The sequence below is a fragment of the Rhododendron vialii genome, chromosome 8a (assembly GCF_030253575.1).
Source record: "Rhododendron vialii isolate Sample 1 chromosome 8a, ASM3025357v1".
Classification (NCBI taxonomy): domain Eukaryota; kingdom Viridiplantae; phylum Streptophyta; class Magnoliopsida; order Ericales; family Ericaceae; genus Rhododendron; species Rhododendron vialii.
In genome coordinates this window covers 9,374,575-9,394,100 of record NC_080564.1, presented here as the reverse complement: position 1 = coordinate 9,394,100, position 19,526 = coordinate 9,374,575, and the positions used below count along the sequence as shown (strand labels likewise).

Here is a 19,526-nt window from a genome sequence, read left to right as displayed (position 1 = left end):
CTTTCCACAATTCATAGGTGCCAATTCAAACATAGCTTTTCAGAGCTCTTCGCCCAGATGTTTCCATTAAACTTCCTTTTAAAAATCAATCCCATGTCTTTTTATAAATTTTTTCTTTCTTTTCACAACTTATACTTATATAATTTATTTTTATTTATCATAATACTTTATAAAAACAATCACAAAGTAAGTTTTGAAAAACATATGTAACTAGAATATATTAGTAACTCACCTCGTTCAAGAAACACAATCTACCGTGCGAATACCTACTTATTAATTCCGGAACCTGTTGGACCAAATAATTATACATCCACGTTAATTCATTGATTATCAATTAGTTCATTATTATTTTAATATTACTTTTCATTGCTATCCCTATATCTATTTTATTACTATTATCATTATCATCTCTCTCATAGATTGTATTGAGTTTGAGCTTGAGTTTGGTCCAACTACGTGTCAAGCCGAACCACAAGTTATGTGAGAAGTTTGGTTCATTTTTTTCTTTCTTTTAACCTTAAACCATATCTACCAACCTGAAGGAATAAATTAAACGATTCAATCCCAAATTGGGCATCCTACGGAATCATTTATTGAAGGCCATTTTCCTACTCTCATTTTTAGGATGACTTTGTATAGGAAATTAGAGAAGAGATTATGTAGATTTATACAAGTGCAAGTGTGAGTGTGTATATACGGTAGTGGGGGAAGTGAAACTCACCTCATGTATTAATTTTATTTTTTTCCTTCTCCTCCTCCCCTGATTTCCTTTCTTTCCTTCTTCCTCTCTCTTTTTTTCCTTCCTTCCTTTCCTTCAGCTAAGTGCCGTATGTGTAGTGTGTGTGGTGTATGGAGGGGAGGGGAGGGAAAGAGCCTATTTATATGAGGCTTTTCATATCTAGAATAATCTATGCATTATCTATAAATATCTAATAAAATATATATCAAATCTTAGTGAATCTAATAAAATCCAAGTGTATCTATTAGATATTTAGTCTAGAATAATCCCATAAGGTCTAATCCGATTCCTTATAATTCTTTGAACATTACAGTTGTCCATCTCGCGAGGACTCTTGCCTCACGATGAAGTTTTGCAAGATTGGGACAATATCGAAAATCTTAGAAAATACGCTAATTCTTTTCTTTTTTCTTTTTGTTTTTCTATGGGCTTTAAGTTACAAATAAGTATATTTTCTAGGGTCTAATGGTAAGCGGTCACTAGATGTTGAGTCCTTACTCTCTCTTTTTTCGTTTAATAAAGGTCGGGGTGTTACAGAAGATCATTCTAGTTTCTGAATTCTCTACGTCCTTCAAGAATTCTATCTGAAATTCTTGAGTTCATTCTTTTTGTGAGAGAGAGAGGCAGATGCTGAGTCAGTTCGTCAAGGCGTTTATTGGTGGTGTTCCAATGTTCACGGTCCGAGCCAGATCAATATTGGGAGACAGACACCACTTAACCTCAACACCCTCTGGTAGGTGGCGAATCTAGTTTTAAGGACATCGTGTGCAACACGGGTTTCGGTTCACAACTCTATATTGTATTCAGTTTGCAATTCTGAATCTCTAATTTCAATTCGTTGTAATTCAATTTATCATTTTGTAATGGAATTTTTTTTTTCTGGATTTTCTGTATACATTGTATTTTTTTTTCCAACAAAATACACAATTAATTGACTCTGTGTCCATATTAGCGATTTACGTTGCCCTTGTTATTATAGCCATTTACAAAGCATACGTACACCACTTGAAAAATGGTGGTCGAGATCACAGGTTTTTGGGTTTGATTCTGGTGTTTTCTTCTTCTTCTTCTTCTACTTCTTAGAAATTGAAGCCTCTTAATCCCGCCTGGGAAGGTGGCCTAGGCACCCCCATAAGGTAAAAACAGAAAAACCAGCTTTCTTTTTGTCAATGTGACGCGGCGGAATTCACGAGAGACTAGTTAGCGTACCAGTCCAAACGAGATAAACAACTCGTCGCAACGAGCAATTCTTGCGCACAAGAAAGAAAGAGAAAATCTTTGAATATTATTGATAAAAGTTATAAAAGTTTTAAAGTCTTCTTAATTGAATAGGTTACAGCCCTTTTTATAAGACCCTAACCCTAGAAATCCTACTGTAAAAGAAATAATAAATCATGCCAAAACAAGCGGCATTAAATAAAAGAAATTTCCTAATTAATTAAAATAAAATCCTAATTCTTGTAGACCAAGAATCCTAATAAAGGCAGAAATCAAAATCAAACCGAATACGGAAAGTTAATAATTCTAACCTAAACGAAAATATTCCTAGTCAAATTCTTATTCTAAAACAATAAAAATAAAATACAAAAACTCTCCATTTTTGTCCTACATCAGTCTCCTTTTCTTCAAAAGAACTCGCCCTCGAGTTCTCATTAGAAACTTGCCATCTGCCTTTCCAAATAAATAAATATTTGGAATACTTCAACTTCTCGCTCGTCTTCCAATAAAAGTACACTTGCCAAGATAGTTTTTTTGCACACTTCAATTGATTGACAATTTTCACAATACGAGAATTGAGTGAAAACTCAAACTGCTCCAACCCAAGAAAATCAATAAATTGAACGTCATGCAGAAATTCCAATTTCTCTTTATGTTGATCCATAGCAGAATTAATTGGTACATCATGTATGAATGATGTAGCATTAAGAGATCTTGTACCAAATTCACCATTGGGACCACTCATACTTCCGTGTGGCTCACAAGGCTCAATATTAGGGAAGACATCATCATGTCGAGAAATTATAGGTCCTGATTTATGACTTTCCTCTTCCTTTGGTTCTCGTACTTGATACAATGTTGCGATATTTTCATCCTTGCTTGCAATTACCTCATTGGTTGCACCTCCATCTAAATCCAACCGATGTTCGAGCATAGGGGCACTCAAACATTCCTCTTTGCCACCAACTGCTTCATCGCCAGCTTCTTCTTCGTCACCAAGTTCAATCCGATCTCCCTCCTCTTTTGCAACTTGTTCAACATCTTTGGCAATAATGGTTGTATTCTGTTGCTTTGGCCCATATTTTTCCTTCAGTAATTCCTCATAGTTCCAGGGCAAAAATCTCTCTACCAAAAGTTTTTTAATTCTCGACCATGCATGAATTCGACGCTTGCCCAATCGATCTCTTGACGATTGTAATTTTAACCACCATTGTAGCGCCGGGCCCGTAAGCTTCAATAATAAAAACCTCCACCTTTGTTCAAAAGGAGTTTTCGTATACTCAAAAAAATCATCAATGTCCAATATCCAATCCAAACGATCTTCAAAAAATTCAAGACCACTAAATTTTGGCAACTTATTGTAATACCTGAAATTTGTTTGTCGCTTTATCGACTGATAATCATCATGGCCCTCGAATAACTCGCCTTCAAATTCATTCCTACTATCGTAGTGATAATAAGAATATCCTCCGGAGACGTTTTGGTGAATAGGTTGGTTGCGGGCAAATCCCTCAACGCGGTTCCTATTCTGGTTAAGAGGTTGGCGATGGGCAAATCCCAACGCGCGATCCTTCTCAACCCTTTCTGGCCTTTGGCGAATTTGTAGAGTCAACCCATGCAGTAAATCACGGATCTCTGCAAACTGAGTGCGAGTATCTTGACGGATTTCGGCTAACTGAGTGCTTCGATCCTGTATTTGTGTTCGAGTATCCTCCATCATCTTCCTTAGGTCAGCACGCCCACGACCAACGTCAATGGGTGTGTCTTCAACTTTGTTTGGTGACATCGAACCAGGCAAAGCCTTGCTCTGATACCACTTGACGCGGCGGAATTCACGAGAGACTAGTTAGTGTACCAGTCCAAACGAGATAAACAACTCGTCGCAACGAGCAATTCTTGCGCACAAGAAAGAAAGAGAAAATCTCTGAATATTATTGATAAAAGTTATAAAAGTTTTAAAGTCTTCTTAATTGAATAGGTTACAGCCCTTTTTATAAGACCCTAACCCTAGAAATCCTACTGTAAAAGAAATAATAAATCATGCCAAAACAAGCGGCATTAAATAAAAGAAATTTCCTAATTAATTAAAATAAAATCCTAATTCTTGTAGACCAAGAATCCTAATAAAGGCAGAAATCAAAATCAAACCGAATACGGAAAGTTAATAATTCTAACCTAAACGAAAATATTCCTAGTCAAATTCTTATTCTAAAACAATAAAAATAAAATATAAAAACTCTCCATTTTTGTCCTACATCACAATGCATCTGTTTGGGTGCTGAGAAAGCTATGGATTTTTTTGAAGGATTAGAAATGCTCAGCTATAGATGTTGTAATCTCCATAGCTTCCCATTGTTCCCAATCAAAAGACTTTCACGCTTGTTGTGATCGAATTTTCCACCATTTTTTAAAATTGTCGCCCTGAAAATTATTGCTCGAATGGATTATCCTTCTGTCCCAGCATAAGTGATTGCAGACATTATCAAAATGGGTTATCTTTCTATCTTGTCTGTGTATAGTCGGTCCCCATAGCAGCATAAGTCATACTATGACGTGTGAATTATATCTGAACCCTGTTAAAGTTTAAGATTTCTTGGTTCTAAAGATTCAACACAACCCAATGGTAATGGTGAAATAGTCTCCAAAAAATAGTCTCGCTTTTTGGCCCTTCTTGAGTGAATAATCCGCTAAAGTAATCAAACCTTAGTCTGCATAGAAAAAATAAATCTAAATCGAATAATTAACTGATTATCAATTTTGACTCAGTAGAAGAAAATTCCCCCAAAATAAAAAATTTCACATAACCGTTGAGTGAACTGTTTCAGCCGCTGTCAATAGTGTCGTTTGGTTTTTAGGTATAACAAGTAGAAAGAGATAAGAGAGATATGAATAATAAGTAGGTATCAAAAGAGAGAGAGGAGGGATGGTTCTGAGAACCCCAAAAGTGAACAAAGCGCTCAAGTGTTTGCGGAAGAACTTTGTTGCAACTGTTATGTTCTCAACTTTGTTTTCAAGGCCCCGAATCTGAGACTGGCCCGACTTGGGCAATTGCTGGCCCAGACTTCATTGGGTAATCTGAATCAGTTTCTTAAAGCCCAAACATAGTACACGACTCGAGGACCATTTGATTTGATTTATTTTTGCAAATTGAAGGCTAGCTGTTCACATATTTTATGCGATGTATTCTGACCTATTTATTTTTCCTTGCTGGCCAATTAAACTATTGATAATTACCAGTTGCATACTATAAATTTTACAACTTTAAGGCTCCACTCTTGTAAACTTATTTTTCTTTTTCGTTTTGTGTGTTTTGTTCGTCTTTTCTGAATTTTTATTAGATTCGCGTGATATTTTTTGAATTTATCATTCGTTTCGACAAGAGGAGTCTAATAAATTACTAAAATTATGATCAAAAGCAAAAAAAGTTCACTAAAGACGAAAAAAGTATCAAACATGTCTTATTTGTCTAAAGTGCCGTCTAATTTGAATTTTTTCAATATCAATCTATATTTTTATACTTTTCTGATTCGTCTCGTCTCGACAAACGATTAACCCTAGAAATTATGACAAAAAAGTTAAAAAAAAGTAAAAAATATCAAAATAATAAGTTTCAGACTTATAAGTTTACAAGAACGCAACCTATGTATCCGGGATCCGGGGGTGCTGTAGTGCACCCCCCGCACTACATGTAGTGCACCCGATCCAGCTGTCCATCTCGACAATAGACGGCTCGGATTTTAATCCGAACAATAGACGGCTAGGATTTATAGGAGTTCGGATTAAATCCAAGCCGTCCATGTCAAGATGAACGGTCAAATCGGCCACACTACACGGTGTAATGCGGCGGGTGCACTACAGCCCCTCTCATTCCATGTATCGGATTGAGCTATTCATTATTTCGTCGAGACAAACGATTAATTTCCAAAATCACAACGAAAAATTAAACAAAAAGTTACAGAAAGCAAAAAATATCGAAATAATAAGTTAGATAATTAGATCAAACAACTATAAGTATCAGATTGAGTTGATTTGAACTCTTAAAAAATATTTTACATTTAATGAATTGCTTGGATCTGTGTACAGAATATGTAAATATTTGTTGTATGGGTAGCATCGTGCCAGCGTTGTAAGATTTAGGTAAGAGGGCGCGGTCTTTTGTTCACGTACAACTAGAAAAAGAGAGAGGAGACCGAGAGACAAAAGATAGGAGAGAGAAATATTTGGTTTCAGATAGTCTGTTTCATGAAGGCTTCGTGAACAACCCGTTCACGGAGCGGATCGATCTCAGCCGTCTATTTGCACAATCAATGACTGAGATTCGTTTTCAACTATGACCAGTCACAATTAACTCTTCTCCGAAAAAATTTTATTAACATCTTAACTATACAAAACACTTTTTGATGGTCACAATTGAGTACTATAAATACTTGTTTACAGCAACTCCGTAAATAAGATTTTCTCATTTGGTTTACTGGAAAAAAAGAAAAAAAAAAAGAAGAAAGATAGTTGAGAGAAGAGTTTAGATTTATCCGACATTCATAAGCATAAAAGTGGTCCCCTTCTACTTTTACGCACATCTAAATTGTTTTTTTTAATTTTATTTAATTTATTAAGTTCCAATTTCGCACATGCGAGGAGTCCAATTAAAATAGAGCCCTCATCAATTCTTTTAACTATAAATAAATACTTGGCACGTAAAATTGGGATTGGGTCTCACTTTGTCATAAAGTTCTACTCCCTCCGTCCCTTTTTAAGTGTCCTGCTTCGTAACTCCAACTTATTAAAAAGGTATCATCATTACACTTTTCACATCAACTTTTTCCTCCACTTTCCCTACTTACCCATCATCATTACACTTTTACTCACTAACTTTTCAAAATAAAATTTACTTTTAGGGACAAAATAGACAATACACCAACTTTTACCCCCCTAACTTTACAAAATGGACACTTATTAAGGGACAGCCCAAAATGAAATACTTGACACAAAAAAAGGGACGGAGGGAGTATTAGATGTCCCAAGGGCAATAGTTAGATTCAATAAATATATTCACATTTACAGTTCTCTTCCTATAAGGTCGTTCGCACTCAGCAAAGTGTGAATCTTTCCTTTCTCGATCAAATTTCAAATTTCGATCATCCGAGTCGCTCAATGTGATCAGAACATGATTTTAAAGGTCCCCGAGAAAAATCAACAAAAAAAAAAGACCTTTCCGAATGCCTTCATTCGAGCAATTTTCATTGAATGATTCTAAAAAAATTTGCTCTGATATCTTTTTCGGTTATTTTTTTTGTCGATTTCTTTATGTTATTCTTAAAATCACATTCTGAACACATTAAGCGGCTCGAATCATCGAAATTCTATCGAGAAATGAGATGTCCACGCTTTAACACAGTGCGAACACCATTGGGTGAAGCTGTGAAGATTTGTGTTCACATATTGTGTTTATGAAAACTCGCAAAACGTCACTTTTTCACTACTATTCAACACTATTGACTATGAGAGATGCTACAATCACATCCAAAATTACACACTCAAATACACACCCTCTTACAAAACACAAGGGTTCCACACACACTGACCCTTGTGCAGTGTGTGTGGGACCCTTGTGTTTCGTAAGAAGGTGTGTATTTGGGTGTATGATTTTAGATGTGGTTGTAGAATATTTGATTGACTATACTAGTTATAAAAGTCCAGAATACTTTTGGAAACTGATTTTCGCGCTCTATTTTTTACTGATGGTGCTTCACTTTTAATGTGAAGTTACTAGTAACTTCATGAACAAAGTGGAGCGCCATCAGTAAAAAGTGGAGTGCGAAAATCAAAATCCGATACTTTTTTTCTAATGACAATATTACCCTTCTAATGACGATATTACCCTTATTTCCCATTTTATAATTACGTAAGTGAAATGTTATTTAACCATTAAACTCTACAAGTGCAGATTTCTGGTTCATTGCAGGGTTTTTTTTACCAATTTTTCGATGAACACATGAAAAATGCTATTCAAATGGAACACCAAGAAACAGAACAACCGTACAAAACACAAAACTAACAAAACGACCTCAAACAATTAAATACAAAATGACCTCAATTCTCAACGTCTAAAGGAGAAAAAATTCAATGGTGCTCCATACCCAAACTCACACCCACCACTCACATGAGTGGTGGGCTCTACACACACTATGTGAGTGTAGGTGTGTCACTAAAATTATTGAAAAAAATTACAGTTGCATAAGAGCCGTACAAAACACGAAATCGGGTGAGATTGCAAAAGTGAAAAATTGTCCAGAACTCAAGTTTCTAATACTTGACACAAAATATAGGACTCAATCCTATTTCGCTTGAAGTGATTTTCTTTTTCTTTCGTGAACCAGTGGTGATATTTTCCTTGTTTAGACACGTAATTCAAGCTGTGCCCACCTTCCTTGCACAGTATAAGGCCCCGTTCCGATTTAAAAAAAAAAATGAACTTTTAGAAAAGGAAGATTATTTTAAAGTTCAAAAATCATGTATTTAAGCAAATAATTTTCCTACCAATATGGATATTGTTTGATAGATCTCATTAAGATCTTTTAAACGGTGCAAAAAAAATTAAAAAATTATTTTCATTTTCATTTTCATTATATTTGAATTTGAAATTACCATCTTTTTGAAAAAGAAGATTTAAAAAAAAGGCGAAGCGGTACCTAAGTCTTTGTTTGTTTTTCTCCTTTCTTTCCACCTTTCAATTGTTTTCTTTTTGGATGACCTTTTGGTTTTTGAAATTGGAGAACAACCAACATCGTTGAGCATATCACCATTTTTATCCAGTTAATTTCTTTCCCAAAACCTGACATCGATCCTCAATTTGCAATGCTTGTTGGCACTTACGTGATGGCAAATAATCAGAGTTCAAAGCTTATTCATCATTCATTGTCCTCTATACGGACTAAAATACCATTATCTACTAAAGTAGTATTAGGAAAAAGTAATGAAAAAATCCTTCCCCAATGACTCTAAAAAAACAATAAGTAATTGAACACAAATCGTGCACAGATTTTTTGTGGGGCCCATTACGGGTCCCACACAAATGATTCGAGCCGTTTATCAAATGTAAAAAATATTTTTTCAAGGGCCCTCGCAAAAAATCAGCTTAATCCAATATCTATAAATACTTGATCCAATTGTCTAACTTTTCATTATCCTAAAATCCGAATGAAAAGTTTGATTATTGGATCGAGCACTTATACGTATCGAATTGAGCTAATATTTTGTGGAGGCCCTTGAAAAAATGTTTTACATTTAATGAACAGCTCGGATTGTTTGCATGAGGCCCGGAGTGGGCCCGACACAAAATCTGTGCACGATCTGTGTTTTATTTGTGTATGTTTCAATAGCACAGTTGCTAAAAAAATATGGAGATATGAGTAGAATAAAAGATTCATAATTTCGTTTGCTTTAGAATTTGTCCGGTTGATAAATAGTGATATGAAACAGCCCGTGCTCACGGGAAGTGAAGAATGTGAACGAGCAGTCGAGCAGATGTACGTCTTTCTATTGTTTGTGGTTGTCGAGCAGATGTACGTCTTTCTATTGTTTGTGGTTTTATGAAAACAGCTTGTGAGGAATTGTGGGTTTGGTCTTCTATTCTATTGAATAAATTTGAAGACAAGCCTCACTTTCTTGGAATGAGTATAAAAAGCGTAATTTAAGTACTTTAAACTCGTGGCTTAGGACACCCTATATATTCCTGGTATAGGAGGGATAGTGGTGTCCCTCTCCGGTTTGTTTTTATTTTTTCAGCATATTTTGATGATTGGATCCGTTCAATTTGTAAAGCTTGCCAAGAACAATAATCTTGCTAAAAATCATGTTCGTCAGACTTCAGTAGATACATGATCAACACACGTGAAAATTGAAAAAAAAAAATTGAATTCAAAAACACGCTGAATCGGAATCCAATATATATATATATATATATATATATATATATATTTGCATTTTTCATGTGTTCCGATCATGTATCGACTAAAATTTGATAAACATAATTTTTGGCATGATTAATGATTTCGCTGAGCTCTAAAACATAAACGGAATTGATCATCAAAATATGTTAAGAAAATAACTGAAAAATTAAAAACGAACCAAGATTCCTATACCGGGTATATATAAAAGTTTCTTCGGTCAAAACGCGCACGGCACATAGATTTTAAACAGCAAAAGGGAGATGCTCTGTCTGATCAAAGTTCCCTTTCCCCTCAAATTTTTCCCCTACTATACTAAACAAAAGCCTTGGGGTCTCCTTCCGTAGTGGGAACCGGGGTCTCCCCAGGGAATCTTTTTTACTTTTACTTGTGCCTTTGTACAGTTGTACTCCTCCTCCTTCATTCTTTATTTTCAATTTAACCGCATATCCTCCAAAAATCAGCTTGGAATTCCCACCACAAGTAACGTGACTAGACTAGCTAGCCGACTCCTCTTTCGATTGCAAACATATTTCCTCGAACCAATCCCTTTATCTTCCCCATATCAACAGTACCAATTCCAACGTCATTGTCTCAATTAAACTCATTTCTTCTTCCACCACACTCTCTTCCATCCATGGCCAAAAACACAGTCCAAAGCAAATCCACCCGCTCCCTCTCCCTCCGAGACGGACCGCTCTTTCTCGGCGGAGCTACGGCTGCCGTACTCCTCTTCACTCTCTGGTACTTCTCCGAACCCTGGACCGACTTTTCGAACAACCCAACAAACCCCGTCTTGGCTTCCGACGGCGTCACCGCCGCCTACTGCTCATCCACCGCGCCCGCCGCCGATGACCTCCGCCACGACTCACCCAACTCGACGTTTTACGACGACCCGGGTCTCGGTTACTCGATCGAGGAGCCGATGGAAGACTGGGACGAGAAGCGGCGGGAGTGGCTCGAGAACCACCCCGGTTACGCCGGCGACCGGATACTCCTCCTCACCGGTTCGCAGCCCTCCCCGTGCTCGAACCCTACCGGGGACCACCTGTTCCTGAGGTTGTTCAAGAATAAAGTTGACTACTGCCGGATCAACGGCTACGATATCTTTTACAGCAACGCGTTTCTTCACCCGGAGATGCGGGCTTATTGGGCCAAGTTACCGTTGATTCGGGCCGCAATGGTGGCCCACCCGGAAGCCGAGTGGATCTGGTGGGTCGACTCGGATGCCGTTTTCACCGACATGGAGTTTAAGCTCCCGTTGAGGCGGTACAGGGACCACAACCTCATTGTCCACGGGTGGGCCCACATGGTCTACGAGAAGAAGAGCTGGCTGGGCCTTAACGCCGGGATTTTCCTGATCCGAAACTGTCAATGGTCCATGGATTTCATGCGATTGTGGGCCTCCATGGGCCCAATGAGCCCAGAATTCCACAAATGGGGCTGGCTACAGAAATCAGCGCTCCCGGACAAAATGTTTCGGGACTCCGACGATCAGTCGGCGCTGATTTACTTGGTATTGAAAGGGGAGAAAAAATGGACGGACAAGATTTACATAGAGGGGGAGTACTATTTCCACGGGTATTGGCTGGACATAGTGGGCACAGTTGATGACGTCACGGAGAGGTACGTGACCATAGAGAGAGGGGTCCGCGGGTTGAGGCGGCGGCACGCGGAGAAGATGACCGGAGGCTACGCTGCGATAAGGGAGCAGTATCTCAGCGCGGCGGGATACGGTAAGGGAAGTTGGAGGCGGCCGTTTATTACGCACTTTACGGGTTGCCAGCATTGTAACGGGGAGCACGATCCGAAGTACGAGAGCGATTCCTGTTGGATTGGGATGGAGAAGGCATTGAATTTTGCTGACAATCAAGTGCTTCGCATGTATGGTTTTGTGCGACCGGACCTGTCGAATGCTTCCCGCTTGTCTGTCTTGCCGTTTGATTATCCAGCAGCAGAAGAAGAGGTTCACTAGTACAGTAGGATTTACAGTATTTGTCAGTTCCATGCTACTTGTGGGTTAAATTAAATCTGTCAATCTCGCCGGGTTATTACGGAGTAAACGGTTTTAGCGATTTCTGCATTCCTTTATTTCGAGTATATTTTTTAATCATACTAACATTTGATATTATCCTTTTATCTTTCTTTTTATTTTGTACATAAAGGATAGTGTTTTAATTCAACATTGGTCATCGTTACCCTTGCCTATGAAGTTCCAGGTAGCGCTGTCCACGGTCGGATTTTGGTCGGGTTCGAATTGGACCTGACCCGACTTTAGTCGGATTGGTTAAACGGCCACCCAAACCTGACCGAAACCCTTGTCGGGTTAAAACCAAACCGAGTACTGATTGGTCCAACCATAGTCCATAGATGCTAGAAGAAAATTAAATAAACGGCCAATAATAGTAGGAATTGGATTGGGTTTTCAGTCTGCCAGGACACCCATGGGTTGCTTGACTCATTAATTAGTAGTAGAGTAGTTTGAAAGAAGCCAGGGGACACAACGTACCATTGGGTGGAGACTGTTAAGATTGGGCCGCGTCACTTGCTTGGTGACCATTGGTTGTTTATAAATACAGAAGATGAGATAACTGACGATTCACTCTCCCTAAATAGCGCAGGAAATTCTTGGTAAAATACAATACAAGTCATTATCAATTCTTATACCCTTGTCCCCTTGGCAATATTTTCTAAACTTGGAACAACATCATTCACTTCATTTCATTTCATTTCAAACAATCACAACTTCCCCTGGAATACACTTCCCTAAATCCTTCCATTTTTTCCCCACAAACCTTTCAGTTGGCAGATTCCAACCATGGATAGGACCAGAGCAGATCAAACCCCTGTCTCCTCCTTTCTCCCAAACAGACCCCTCTCTCTCCTCATCGGAGCAGCAGCCATTCTCGCTCTTCTCGTGGTATGGAATCTTCCCTCTAGTTTTTCAACTCCATCAGTTGATGGGAAGATGTCGAATATCTCACCGGTTTTTGCTAATAGTCTACAAGAAAGGACATTCTATGACGAGCCTAATGTTACCTACACGATAGAGGAGCCAATCCTGAATTGGGATTTGAAGAGACGGGATTGGCTGAAGCATCACCCGTTGATCGCCGCAGAAGCACGGGACAAAATTCTACTCCTGACGGGTTCTCAATCGGGTCCGTGCAAGAACCCGATTGGCGACCATTTGCTTCTGAGGCTTTTCAAGAACAAGGTTGATTACTGTCGAATCCACGGGTACGATGTGTTTTACAATAATGCCCTCCTTCACCCAAAGATGGGCACTTATTGGGCCAAGATACCTGTGGTTCGGGCTGCAATGGTGGCCCACCCGGAGGTCGAGTGGATCTGGTGGGTTGATTCGGATGCGGTTTTCACTGACATGGATTTTAAACCACCATTGGAGAGGTACAAGGATTACAACCTCGTGGTGGGTGGGTCGCCCAAGTTGATTTACGAGAATCCGAGCTGGATGGGGCTCAATGCCGGGGTGTTTTATTTTCGGAATTGTCAATGGTCCATTGATTTTATGGAAGCGTGGGCCAAGATGGGTCCACAGACCCCAGACTACGAGAAGTGGGGTCAAATCCTGTCATCGACAATCAAGGACAAGTTGTATCCAATGTCCGATGATCAGACAGCTATGGTTTATTTGTTGATGACGGAGAAGGAAAAATGGGGTGATAAGGTGTTTCTGGAGCACGAGTATTGTATCCAAGGGTATTGGGAGGGTTTGGTGGGCACACTTCATAACGTGACATCTAACTACGCGGGGATAGAGAAGCGAGTGCACACGTTAAGGAGGCGACATGCGGAGAAGGTGAGCGAGAGCTACGGTGCGCTATGGGAAAAGCATCTAGAGGAGGCTGGTTATAGGAAGGATGCTGGGAAACGACCGTGTATCACGCATTTCACGGGATGTCAGCCGTGCAGCGGGGACTACAATCCTATGTACACGGGCGATTCTTGTTGGAAGGGGATGGAGAAGGCGTTGAATTTTGCGGATAATCAAGTGCTACGTAATTATGGGTTTGTGCACCCAGATCTACTGGATTCTTCCCATGTGTCGGCTTTGCCGTTTAATTTTCCTGCATAATGAGTGATTTACGATTTCTTAAAATTATTGTTTAGGGCTATGGCATGCATGTCGCAAGACCAAAGAATCATTGTTGGTGAGAGCGGATAAGAACTGCACGGTGTTGTGGTTTCTTAGGTACTAGTTTATGCGTTTCATGGTGTGGTGATTGGCATTAGCCAGGACAGTAGTCCAATTACAGTCAACTTCTTGTGGTATATGTTTGTTAAAACAGTGGTACTAATGGGTTGTCAAGCGTTTCGGGAGGAAGGGAGTTTGTTTTTCTTTGAGTAACGCTACAGGTACAGATATTCTTTATACGAATTTGGACGAAGATGTTTTGAGAGCCGTTCATATGTGTCCAAATCATTTCCTCTTTTCTTTAGGTTGGCAGTGGTAGTCTGGACAAGCTAGTCTCATTACTTCATCGATGATGTAGACTTTCAGTGATTTGTGGATTATTTTTCCGTGATTAAAGGATGAAAAGCTTGCTTGCTTGTCATTCGGAGATTGACTACACGTAAGAGTGATTTTTTCCCTTGTCCATTTCTTTTGTACGTCTATCAATTTTGCAGGTGCGATTACCTATCAATGTTTGTGAACTTGCCTCGTCAATTTGACTGAGAGAGTGAGATTGATCGAGAGAGTATACGATGATTTTGGACACCGTCACATAGTGTCCCAATACCTCTCAACGTCATATATTGTTATGGGGTCCATATGCTTAATTAGAGGACGACACAAAAATGTGTTGCGTTGACGAGTGCCCTATAAGTTTTCGGGATCGATCACGTGGTTTCGTTTAAGTACTGCAGTTGACGAGTACTCCCATGGATCGAGGACCAAGGGTGTTCCAACTCCCAATGAATGTTGCTACATCGTCCATTACATGATATTATCGAATCTGGATCGTGGTTATTTCATACTATAGTTAAAATTAGTACGGTCATGTTTTTTTTTTTTTCCCCACCTAGAGTAACTGTTTAATTTCTCGAACTGTCCTCCAAGTCATTATATTGAACATGAATTTAGATAATAGGCATATAACAGCCTCTACAACCGTAAAATCAGTTCATATTAAATTTATAGTTATCGGATTATTTCTTTTTAAAAAATCAAAAGTGCTACACACACAACGGTTGTGTAAAACACAACACAACCAATCTCTAACCGTCTATTGCTGTAATAAATGGTCAAGATTCACTCAAACTATTTTCTATAAAAGTTAAACTTTTTCTTGAAAGAATGTGTTTAAAATCTAGATCATCCAAATACATCTAGACGGTCAAAATTACGCACACAACTAACACAACGGTTGTGCAAGTAGCATTTTTGTTAAAAAATACAGAGAATATTCACCTAATAAATCTATCCCCTCTATCATCACTTTTTAGGCAATGTATCTATATGTAAAATAATTTTGTCTTACATGATCAAATAGGAAAATATCTCAAAATAGTATTCCATCCGCCCCTAAATAAGTGTTCGACGTGCAAAACTAGGCCTTCAAAAAGATGCATTTGTTTCATTAAAAAATCAATTTTTTTTTACAAATCAATAGATAACAATGAGTTCTATTAGATTGTGAAAAAAAATTAAAATTTTTAATAAAAAATATGCATATTTTGTAAAGCCTAGTTTTGCGCGCCAGAAACTTATTTAGGGACGGAGGGAGTAACTAACACTTTGTGGAGATTACACTTTGTGGAGTAGTACGTGCAATTTATTTCAGTTAAGACCATGAGAATTTCAACGTGCCTTTACGTACGGCCATCCGCTAGTTCAATAGAACTTAAAACATAAACAAGGGTGCCTCTTATTTTTCGATAGCTGGAAAAGTATTCTTGGATGGATATACACAAATTTGTACAGCGTCGCCTCTTAATTTTCTTTTTCCTTTTTTGAAATTGTTGCCTCTTATTTTTCTAAACTTTGAAATTTTGTATTTTCCGATAATTTTTTTCCCATATTTTAAATCTGGTTTTCAGATTCCAAATTCATGTTATTCAAAGCACAAGATGTTTTGTTTGAGCCTGAGTCCTTTTCTAAGGCCATGCATTGAATTTGGGCTAGCTGAAGGCCCATAAAAGATGGAAAGGAAAACATATGGGCCGGGTTATTTGAGCAATTATTTACCAAACAAAACATAATTTACATAATTTCCAGTCCAAACAAGGGGATTTGATGATATCCAACTAAGTAGATGTTCGGCTTCTTGTATTTTCTATTATAGCCATAGGTCCTCTAATCCAGTTGCGCATATTTTGGCTAATAAGGGTCTTTAGAATAAGTTCCCCTGTCGTTTGGCTTCTCGATCTCCTGTGTAGGGATGGGATTTTTCCTCTTGATGTATTGATTTCATCATTATAATATCACCAGTTATCGTTTTGACAAGAAAGAAGAAAGAAAAACAAGGCGATTTGGTTCAGATTTTAGTAATGTCGTTTGGTCCCATTTAGAAAGTTAAATATCTAGTAGTTCAGATTTTAAATCAATTTAAACCCGGTTAAAAATATAGATACTCCAATAGTTATACACCGTTTAAAATGAACTCGTGAATAATAATGTTTATTGGATCTTCGACAAATTTGGTGATTTTTAATAAAATTTGTTCAAAAATTTGTTCAAATTTTTTTGGTAATAAATATGTTCTAATTTGATTACATCGTTTAATTTTTGAGTCCTATATAAATGGTTTATAAACACGATATCTCATTCGAAACGAACCCTTATCTGCAACCGGAACCAAACCGTAGTTAGAGTATTCAGGGATGATTTGGTTATGGTATATGGTTCTGTGAGTTTCACATATTGGTTTTTGGTTTAGCACAAAAACCTCGAATTTAGTCGACACGCTCTCCCCTAATTTTTTGTGAATAGAAAAACTCGCCTTCTGAAGATATTATACAGAATATCTCACTTTCACCCCACCAACACTTTAGCTTCATGCAGTGGTCCTGAGCACTATTATTGTGATAATTGCGTTATTTATTTATTTTTGGGTCAACGGAAATTGATAATTGCGTTATTGCCTCAATCTATAAGTTGGGAATTGGAATACTCTTTTATACTTTTAAATAAAGGTCAAAGCGCAAGTGTGTACGTATTAGTTTTTTTTTTTTTTAAACTATTTTTTATTTTGATCTCAATATGTAAACATATGCTAATGCATGACTTATCTTTATAACTCGATATCTGGGTCAGCTTGTACTTATCTCCTGGGCCTTTCTTCTGGGGCCAATCTCCAGAGCCTCGACGTTTGAAATGTTTGATTTTTTAGGATTAGAACTTGTGACTTTTGGGGGGACAAGCCAAGGGCTTGTTTGGTGGGAGGATTAGGGAGGGGACAAGGGAGGGAGGAGGAGAAGGACGAAAGGTGTTTGTTGATAGGAGAAAGATGGGGGAGAAGGAATGAGGGGGAGAGCTTTGTCCTCCTCCAATGGTGTTAGCTAAAAATACCTCTCATCTTAGGATTAGCTTATCCAGGTGGGGAAAAAACTCAAATTATTCCTGAAATAATTTTTGTTTTCTCGATAAAATGATTAAATGAGAGCAACCAAGTAATTTATCATATTATTTACTCTTATCCACTCATATCAACTACTACTCAAACAAAGTATTAGGTAACTTCTTAAATAATCCCTCCTTATATATAACATATCCACATTTTCTTTATCCATCCAAAATCTTATACGGGCCATTAGTTATTTCTCATACACACTTTTCCAAGACCCCTTGGGGTTGCATATCTTTGACTTGGGTGTTCGGACAAATAAGCCAAAGTGGCTTATTTTTTATCCTTATTCAAATTTTTTTCGTATCACTTGGCTTATTCTCATTTTTTTGGGGATTATTGCATCTTCATGACGAGAGGAATCTAAAAAGTATAAAATTTTGTTCGAAATTCAATATTTTTTGAATAAAGATGAAAAAAGTTGCTTATTGGCTTATTTTTGTTTTTATGTGGGTTTGTTTGGCTTATTTTTTGCGGGAAAGCCAATGGCTTTTTTGTCCGAACAAGATATCACTAAAGACAGAATGAGCAAGTGCTATCAGACTTTTTATCAACAAATAAAATGCTGGTCTGAAATGGTATTATTATTAGACTGTAAATGAGCCATAGTCAGGAAGGATGTAATTAATGCGGCACTTACAGAAAAAACTTTCCTCAAATTTCGGTTTTTCGATTATTGAACATCTGTACGTCCAAATGATTGATTCCGAGAACTCTCCTCAATTGATTCTTTATATGGTTTCTAAAAATTCAGGATTTCAAGGCATTTAGCATCATCACGTTTGCCACGCATACACAAAACTTACACACATACATTGACACCCAACAACATAATTTATTTTTCCCCCAATATTACACTTTATATATATACCAAAAAATAAAGACGTACAGCTCTCTACGATTTTACAACCTTAGTACCGCCACCCCCAAACTATCAAGCAACAGAAAAGTTTAGGCAAAACAGGGACTAAAAAGAAGAAGAAAAACACCGTGTCCTGTTCGGTTTGGGTTTTGAAAAAGATTTTTTAGAATAATAAGTGGAGATCAGAGATATATAGATAAAATTTATTGAAAACCGTATTCAGAAGTTTTGAGACCCGAAAACGAACAACGCGGTTGTTTGTACCTAATTGAACTGAAATCCAAAGACATCAACCGTATAAAATACAGTATGTTACAAAATTTCTGAACAGATTGACGAAAACACAACTGCTTCCAAAGTAAAGAAATGTTTAGTTCCGTTTTTCCTTCAAAACCGGCCATTAGCTCTCCTCGTAACAGCATAGCTTTTGCTCCTCGGAACAAACTCCGTATTAACCTTACCCATATGATCGTTCTCGAACTCGTAACACTTGTCCTCCTCAATCCTCCCGATCGCAACGCTCTGGCTCCTCGGCACGACCCCGTTCGCCGCCCCAGCCCGGCCAGCTGGCTGCCGCCGCAGGAGCTCCAGCTGAACCTTGCTTTCCAGACTCCTGGTGGAAGCAGCCCTGATGAGGTCCCTCAGGTCGTCGTCGTCGCCGCTCGTTTTCGACGAGCTGACGCTGAAGCTCTTGGGCAGGCTGGAGACCTGGGCCGTGGGGGCGCCGCCCATGACGCCGCCGTACTCGACCTTCCCGGCCCACCTGGTCATGCTCCTCACGTAGAAATCCCTGGCTTTGCCCAGGACTCTGATTGGTGACTTGATGCATCGGATTAGCTTGCTCTCTTTGCGACTTTCCTTTTTCGACATCTTCAAATGTTTGAGTTGCTTGCAACAAATTGGGCTGTTAATTAACCACTTAGATCGATCACACGATATATAGGCAACAGAGTGAAGACAGAGAGGGGGGAAAGGATGCTTAGGATTTGGTATTGCAAACTTCACCGAGATTTGTTACTATATTAGTATATATGCTAAGGATTGTTTAAGGTGATGAGAACATGTACTCCTATATATGTAGATGTAGAGGTGGGGTCAAATATCTGGTATGAAAAGGAGGGCTTTTAAATAAATGAAAACTTTATTATATTGAGAGGAGCTGATTTTTT

General features: G+C 38.3%; 2 protein-coding genes across 2 annotated transcripts; one reads left to right on the top strand and one right to left on the bottom strand.

Moving 5' to 3' along the window:
* The first annotated feature begins 10,228 nt into the window (after positions 1-10,228).
* Positions 10,229-14,521, top strand: LOC131336309 (uncharacterized). Its single transcript, XM_058372096.1, has 2 exons — positions 10,229-11,877; positions 12,706-14,521. The coding sequence occupies exons 1-2, from the start codon at positions 10,541-10,543 to the stop codon at positions 14,000-14,002; spliced, it is 2,634 nt and encodes an 877-aa protein (XP_058228079.1). The 5' UTR covers positions 10,229-10,540; the 3' UTR covers positions 14,003-14,521.
* A 4,223-nt stretch (positions 14,522-18,744) lies between these two features.
* Positions 18,745-19,227, bottom strand: LOC131298531 (uncharacterized). The gene has a single exon (XM_058324014.1). The coding sequence runs from the start codon at positions 19,225-19,227 to the stop codon at positions 18,745-18,747; it is 483 nt and encodes a 160-aa protein (XP_058179997.1).
* Positions 19,228-19,526: the final 299 nt, after the last annotated feature.